At 39.1% G+C, this 8,198-nt stretch overlaps 1 protein-coding gene across 2 annotated transcripts in view; it reads left to right on the top strand.

Moving 5' to 3' along the window:
* Positions 1–7,587, top strand: part of alg9 (ALG9 alpha-1,2-mannosyltransferase) — an 8,741-nt gene extending 1,154 nt beyond the window's left edge. Inside the window, exons 2-15 of one of the 2 annotated variants that reach the window (XR_004334550.1) lie at positions 1,418–1,553; positions 1,721–1,855; positions 2,520–2,590; positions 2,789–2,877; positions 3,485–3,620; positions 3,711–3,798; positions 4,526–4,631; positions 5,644–5,766; positions 5,998–6,152; positions 6,264–6,393; positions 6,474–6,641; positions 6,751–6,880; positions 6,974–7,104; positions 7,366–7,491. Coding sequence is in view for 1 of the 2 variants with exons in the window: in XM_032532823.1 (XP_032388714.1) it covers positions 1,418–1,553; positions 1,721–1,855; positions 2,520–2,590; positions 2,789–2,877; positions 3,485–3,620; positions 3,711–3,798; positions 4,526–4,631; positions 5,644–5,766; positions 5,998–6,152; positions 6,264–6,393; positions 6,494–6,641; positions 6,751–6,880; positions 6,974–7,104; positions 7,366–7,489 (1,702 nt within the window). In the remaining variant the exon portion in view is untranslated. Of the gene's footprint in view, positions 1–1,417; positions 1,554–1,720; positions 1,856–2,519; positions 2,591–2,788; positions 2,878–3,484; positions 3,621–3,710; positions 3,799–4,525; positions 4,632–5,643; positions 5,767–5,997; positions 6,153–6,263; positions 6,394–6,473; positions 6,642–6,750; positions 6,881–6,973; positions 7,105–7,365 lie in introns of both variants that reach the window. The other variant, XM_032532823.1, reaches the window with a different exon arrangement.
* Positions 7,588–8,198: the final 611 nt, after the last annotated feature.

The raw sequence follows: 8,198 nt of genomic DNA, 5'->3' as shown, positions 1-8,198 counted from the left end.
ATGTTAAATGCCAGACTTGACCAGATCAATTCTTTACAGTCAGAGAAAATAGAGGGGGAAGGTGAGGAACAAATGGCCATTTTGACCTCCTCACAGACATATGCATATTTCTCAAACCTGGCTTTATGATACATACATTATTACATCATTCTTTATAACTTGTATAACTCAACAGTATGAACAAGAGGAAACACTGCCATTGCAAATGTCGGTTATAACTGTTACCTTAAACACCATATAACAGAAGTAAATAACTGATTTTTTAATGGTATTCATCTGTTATTTGATTGTAATTGTGATTTATTCATTTGAACTGGGACAGTGCACAAAAACACATTAATAGATGTAGTGTGCAAGGTTGTAGCAAATTGCTAGTCTCCGTCCCTAGTCCCTGGGCAGGCATATGACACAATAAAAAACATACAAAACCTTAAGCAATCAGCTCATTTAAATCACCCCTAGAAACTACAAATGATGTGGATTTGGGATTCTAGGATTCAAACAGTACACAGTGAAATACAATGTAGTGTGCTGTTGGTTGTTAAAACACTAATGTGAAAACCATTAGATTTGCATAGACAACATGCTGTGTGTGTTGAGGCTAGGCACTGTCTATCAATGCATATTTGCATACTGTAATAATGATGATTTATCTATAGAGCAGAAAAAGAAACACAACAACTGGTAAGAAGAAAAGAAAAAAATATTCAAAATAATAACAATAAAGATTGGAATAATAAAATGATGCTGCTACTACTACGAATAATAATGTTAGAAACAATGACAGTCACAGTAATCATAATTGTTGGTCAGAAAAAGTGAGGTGCAAGACTGATTGGTAATTAGGACAAATGCTCAAGACACATGAAATTCAAATTACCTTAGAACCAAATTTAAATAACACATTTAGGTATAATTTAAAACAAGTAAAAAAAAAAAATAACAGGAAGCAGAAGATAAATCTTTCTATCTTTCGAGTAACAGGGTTGTTTCTTTTCTCGGTTGTGAGCTGATATTTAATTTGTGTTCCACCAAAGACTTCATTTTTGTAATTAAGGGCAAATTAATTAGCCAGCTCTGATGTGATTACCATAACTGTGGATTAAAAAGCAGGTGCACTGGACACATCAATCAGTTAAGCCTGTTAAAACACATTAAGCACCAAAGGCCAGTAGACAGGTTCATTAGGTTGCTTCAGATGGCTAATTACACTGTTTTAAAGCTAGGTAATTGTCTGTTAAATATGCACCAAGCAGACATAATGTACTATTTAAGTACAATGTAGTACATTTTTGATGTTTCATACATTTTTATGCTGAAATTGATTGTAATAATAGTGCAAATATTATTGTAGGGTATATAGCAATTTAGCATCTATTTGTGTGTGTGTGTGTGTGTGTGTTTTTATTTTAAATAGGTCAGTAAGTCGTGCAGGCCAGGTATGGGCTCCTGAAGGTTCAACTGCATTTAAATGCCTGCTTTCCGCACGTTTTTGTGCAGCTTTGCTCAGCAACATCTCAGACTGCGATGAGACCTTCAACTACTGGGAGCCTGTAAGTTCTACTGTCTACTATCAGAAAGCCTGTGCAATATGCTGTTATTTGTGACCATTTCACGGATTTTCATGGATCAGAATCTCTTTATTGTTCCAGCAAGATACTACTTTCTTTCTTTCTTTCTAACTATTAATCTGTAATTGTTGTGATGACTGTTTTGGCAGATGCACTACCTGCTGTATGGCACAGGAATGCAAACATGGGAATATTCTCCTTTGTACGCCATCAGGTCGTACGCTTACTTATGGCTACATGCTATTCCGGCTTGTTTGCACGCCCATGTTCTACAGACAAACAAGGTACCGTAAATATTCCAAACTTGTTGTCATTTCAACGTTTGTTGTGATAGTTGATATTTTTAAATGACTTCAGCCGACCTTTAGCATTATCAGCAGCTCTTTTGTTCTTCTGTTATGGGATGGCTGTGTTTACCTTAAAGGTTCCATGGCATGGTGCTCTTTGGATGCTTTTATATAGACCTTAGTGGTCCCCTAATACTGGATCTGGGAGGGGGGGGGGGGGGGGGGGGGGTGCTTGACCAACACTTTGCTGTTTGAAAGCCATGATGTCTCACATCTCTCTCATGGGTGGGCCAAATTATCTGGGCAGGCAAAGCAGAGAAAGTGGAGGTAGCCTCCAGGTAGATTCCAGATCGGCCCATCTGAGCTTTCATTTTCTCAAAGGCAGAGCAGGATACCCAGGGCTCGGATTCCACCTATCACCATTTCTAGCCACTGGGGGACCAAAGGCAGGCTAGGGGAACTCATATTAATGTTAAGAAACAACTCATAAAGTGAAATTTTCATGCCACGGGACCATTAAACTGCAGGACAACAGTGTCCTATATATAGGAACATAGAATCTGTGGGCAATTATTTAAACACATCTGTTTCTTGAAGAACTGATCAGCTTTATGTTCCTACAAAGGGCCACCAAAAAACTTGTGCTATGATTGTGTTGCAGGTGTTGGTGTTCTACTTTGTACGGTGTGTATTAGCATTCTCCTGCTGTGTCTGTGAACTCTATTTCTACAAGTGAGTTTACTATCCTCTTAAATGCAAGTGGGAATCCTAAACGCTTTTGCTTACAAATATTGCTGTTTATATATGTTTTGCCATATATAGATACACATACCGTATACCTATATATCAGTATGTATATAAATATACATACTGTATATGTAAATATGATTTGGAAGTTAACCATTTGGTTTGTTTGTTTGTGTGACACAGGGCAGTTTGTAAGAAGTTTGGTTTGCATGTGGGCCGTCTAATGTTGGCATTCCTTGTCCTGAGCACGGGAATGTTCTGCTCATCTGCAGGTTGGTCAGATTTAATCACTTTGTTATTCCATTTCCGTCCCCTTCATCATTTCTGACTTTGGTCCAATACATATTTTGCATGTCCACCTTTTTGAACTGCCTCCATCCCAGCCCTCTTTGGGGTTTACCCATCCAACTTTTTCGAATAACTAATTACAGAGTCGTATTTTTCTGTCCTCTTTATTGCTTAATTTAGCACACTGATCAAAAAGATGTAGCAGTACAGCAGTTTGCACAGGGTGCAGTATACATTTTAGAAGGAACATTTTATATAACGTGACACACATCCTGTCTCACTTTTTATTTTTTGCTATGCATTAGCCACATCCATAAAGCCTTTTTGAAATATTTTCTTCAACAAGAGTGCCTTTGGTTTTTTTATGCTGTTCTGATAATATTGGATTACCCCTGCACCCAAAAGCACCTTGTTAGACTACCAAAAAGAAGCGCTTCTTTTCTGTCTTACCATACTTTATTCTTAATTGTCAAAGACACACAGTACAATGTAGTGGAACTTTATTTCTGCAATCTAACCCACCCTTAGTATATAAGGAGCAGTAGACAGCTGTATACTTTTTTGTGATATTTGTTTGTTCATGCTCCTCAGCATTCCTGCCTTCCTCTTTCTGTATGTACACAACGCTGGTTGCCATGACTGGGTGGTTTCAGGACTCAACACCGTTAGCCATCATTGGTGTGGCTGCCGGTGCCATCGTTGGATGGCCGTTCTCTGCTCTGATTGGGTAAGGTCATATTTTGGGGCAACACAGACTTGTGAAACTGGATTATTCTTAATACAGCTTTGCAAATTCACAGATTTGTTTTATTTTCAGGATTCCAATTGCCTTCGACTTACTGGTGTTAAAAAAGCAGTGGAAAAGTTTTATCACCTGGTCAGCTGTTGCTCTGCTTCTGCTGCTGGTGAGAATATGTTTTATAGATGCATGGAAAACAAATAGGGTTTTACAGTTGCGGATCTGTGTTTCCACAGATCTTCTGTGGGAGAGTTAATCAATATTGCAGGGATATTATGGGATCTCCCTTGTTTTTTAGTAATACATATCTAGAACACAAATTATAAACAGAAAAACAAACTTTATTCTTCACCCTGAAGAAGGGCCGTGTGCTGCAACGCGTTGGTGCGTACCTTTTATTTTTTGCTATGTATTAGCCACATCCATAAAGCCTTTTTGAAATATTTTCTTCAACAAGAGTGCCTTTGGTTTTTTTATGCAGTTCTGATAATATTGGATTACCCCTGCACCAAAGAGCACCTTGTTAGACTTTTTTCAACTACCAAAAAGAAGCGCTTCTTTTCTGTCTTACCATACTTTATTCTTAATTGTCAAAGACACACAGTACAATGTAGTGGAACTTTATTTCTGCAATCTAACCCACCCTTAGTATATAAGGAGCAGTAGACAGCTACATACATAGAGTGTCTGGGGAGCAACTTGGAGTTTAGTGTCTTGCTGAGGGACACTTTCACATATGGCTGAAGGAGGAGTCTGGGATTGAACCGCTTAAACCGGTTATGGGGCAACCACTCTACCTCCGAGCCACAAGCCACCCCATGCAATGTTATTTTTATGTTGCTGAAGCAAAATGTAAATGTGTCTATTCACTTTCCCCTCTGTTTCTTTCTCAGATACCCCTCATGGCAGTAGACTCTTTCTTTTATGGCAAACTGGTCATTGCTCCACTTAATATTCTGCTGTATAACGTCTTCACGCCACATGGACCTGATCTGTATGGTAATATATAAGAGCACTCATCATTAATGTATAATTTTATATCATGTTGGCAAAAATAGAATTCTGTCCTCCCCCCACCGGGAAACACATACTCCGTCAATTTTTATTTTTTGGTCTTTTTTGTCTTGAAGTACTTTTCATAGTGTATACTTTTTTTAACATGAATACAATTGTCTACTACAGGGCACTCTCTTTGGAGTCTATCTGTAATGTTACATCAACTGCAGAACAAAGAGGCTGCATGATTAAACTGCATTGTGTTGTATGAGGTTTTATTAAAGCCAACAGCCAAATACAGAACAATCTCAAATCAAAGAAAACAATAGGTTAGTGACATTTTATCAGTGGATTTGGCATGTTAAGTTAAATACCCCATTACAAATCATATCCTGTACAATTCTGGAAGTGATTATGCATGTTTAGGGTATTTATTATAGTGATTTGTAGGCTGATGGTATATTATTTAGTGACAGTATGAAGCAAATTGATCTTAAATTAAAACATGAACAATTTAAAGCTGCACTGTTTTAAGTTGACTCAAGAGGGCATACCATCATCAACACTACCATATCTAACCCTTTGGAAGTGTTCCAATTGGTTTCAAACAGCTGTAGGCTTAAGTCACAGACAGTGCCGCAAAATCTTTAATACCTTTGGGCTTGTGTCTCTTTACCATCATTATTAAATTTTTATCTTTTGGCATTTCCATTTTCAATTCCACAATAATGACATACAGCAGAAACAGGCAATGGTAAACAAGGCATAGTTTTGCAACAGTATGTCAATGACCCTCGAATCCCTTACCCACCCACACACCAACCTGAATCAGGTCAGAGCCAGACGCGGACAAAAGATGCACACAAATGCATACCAATAACAACATACAACACACATATTAAGTAATTATTTGGCCATCCCCTCTGTGAAATTTCCCTTCATGTAAGATAACTACTTGTTGTCTTTCTATACATGAGCTGTAATGTTTTGCATATTTTGTGTTGTTTAAATTCAGGCACAGAGCCGTGGCATTTCTACTTTGCAAATGGGATCCTGAACTTCAACCTGGTGTTTGTTCTGGCACTGTTTTCTCTGCCACTCACTGTTCTCATGGAGACACTGTTACACAGGTTCAATGGTGAGGACTCTGTATGTGTTTCATACACCAGCACAAAAACTGACTTAATGTTGTCATCGCTCAGTATAGGTACTGTATATGTATATATATCTTGCATCATAAGGTTGCGGCCAAACAAGAATTAATCTAATTTAACACATGTAAGGAGTTTATTTTTGCAGTGATGTTGTTGTTTTTTTACAGCAGCTCTCCTTGTGATTTAATGTACTTGTACACACCTGTTTTCTGCAGTACAGAACCTGGGCCGTCCATACTGGCTGACTCTGTCTCCCATGTATCTGTGGATGTTGGTTTTCTTCACCAGACCTCATAAAGAAGAACGTTTTCTATTTCCCATCTACCCTCTCATCTGCCTCAGTGGGGCAGTAGCCCTCTCCTCTCTACAGGTGTGTTACCATTTTCAAATATTAGCAAATGTAGTCTGTGTTAGTTGGCTTTATTTGCTTTTAGAATCTGTAACAAATGACCCCTTTACAGATTGTATTAATTTCTTGCAGAAATGCTACCACTTCCTGTTCCAGCGGTACCGACTTGAGCACTACACAGTCTCGTCCAACTGGTTGGCCCTAAGCGCAGTCGTGGTCTTCTCAGTGCTGTCACTGTCTCGCTCTGTCGCCCTCTTCCGAGGTGTGTGTACGCACAGACACTATTGTCCTAAGAACCTGTGTCAGGCAACAAAAGCAACTGTTCAAGATAGATGCAATTAGATTTTTCCCCCTGTCTACAGGCTACCATGCCCCTCTGGACCTGTACCCAGAGTTCCATCGCATCGCCAAGGATCCGAGTCTTCACTCAGTCCCTGAAGGCAGACCTGTTAATGTGTGTGTGGGCAAAGAGTGGTACCGCTTCCCAAGCAGCTTCCTGCTACCGCACAAGTCAGTATCCAGGTTTTCAACGTCTAATAAAGTATCAAATGTATATTTTGTCACTTCCAGATGCAACTTTTACACTCATTTGCTGATAGTTTCTCTTCCTTATCTCCAGCTGGCAACTGCACTTCATTCAGTCAGAGTTTAAAGGGCAGCTGCCTCAGCCATTCGCCTCTGGTCCTCTGGCCACTCAGAGCATCCCAGCTAATATGAATGACCAGAATCTGGAGGAGCCAACCAGATATGTAAGTCACTCAGACACGCGCACATGTGTTGACACATGGAAACTGTACTTAATAGTAGTTGCATTTTGATTGTGACATTTTTACTCTGGGCAGGTGGATTTACGGCAGTGCCACTACGTAGTAGATCTGGACACAGATGAAGAAACGCCACTGGAGCCACGTTATTCCGCTAACAAAGAGGAGTGGAACATCATAGCCTATAAGCGTTTCCTTCAAGCCTCAAGGTATTTTCTCAAATACGTTATTTTCTCTGAAATATTTTAAAGAATGTCTCCCGAATCTTCAGAAGATCAGTAATAGTTACAAAAATAAGTAAAGTCCCAACATAGAGACTAGAAAAAACAAGAAGTGTTATCTTGACATTTAAAACATTTGGTTGAACTTCAGTGTGAAGCACATTGACAAAACTGAAACTCATCGTTTTTTCAGGTACAAAGACTAAAAAAACCCAATGTTTTTAAAAAAACCAACCTTTTCTCTATTAGGTCATCTCCTCTCTTCAGAGCGCTCTACATCCCATTTCTATCAGACCATCACACCACCTATAGGCGCTACGTCATCTTGAAACCACGACGACAAAAGCAGCCTCGTAAGCGGACCCATGGCTGACCTTTGAACCTCAACCTTGGCCAAAGTTCAAAATCTTAACAAAAGAAATCAATCACTTCCCTCACAACTCATTTGAAGATATCAGACCCTTTGAAGGACATTATGGCTGCTGGGCTTGTGTGTGACTACAGAGAAACTGTTATATGTGTGTGTGTGTGTGTGTGTGTGTGTGTGTGTGTGTGTGTGTGTGTGTGTGTGTGTGTGTGTGTGTGTGTGTGTGTGTGTGTGTGTGTGTGTGTGTGTGTGTGTGTGTGTGTGTGTGTGTGTGTGTGTGTGTGTGTGTGTGTGTGTGTGTGTGTGTGTGTCTAACAGTGGAAGCACACTACTAGTATTTAGCCCAAGGCAGGCCGTTACACACAAACACATTTTCTTTTCATACTATGTTTTAAAATGTGGCCTGAATGAGACAAATTTTTCTGAATAATGAATCTAAGACATCTTGTCGTGTTTGCTTGTCTGCACAGTATCTTATTGTGTGCTCTGTGAGCGGCAGAAATGAATGAAAGTGAGGGTGCGTTATTAATTTAACTTGGAATGTTAATAAAAACATGGCTGACTGCAAATACAACCTTCTTGTTTTTTTATTCGGACAGTAAAATCACTTCACCACCAAGTAGACAGATTCACTTCTAATCTCATTTTATTTGAAGATTTCCTTATGTAACAAACAAACATATAATACAAACCACTCTCACTTACAGGAGAGATG

Source organism: Etheostoma spectabile, chromosome 13 (assembly GCF_008692095.1).
Source record: "Etheostoma spectabile isolate EspeVRDwgs_2016 chromosome 13, UIUC_Espe_1.0, whole genome shotgun sequence".
In the NCBI taxonomy this organism is placed as follows: Eukaryota; Metazoa; Chordata; class Actinopteri; order Perciformes; family Percidae; genus Etheostoma; species Etheostoma spectabile.
Note: the sequence above shows the minus strand (reverse complement) of the source record. Positions and strands in the feature narration are given on the sequence as shown.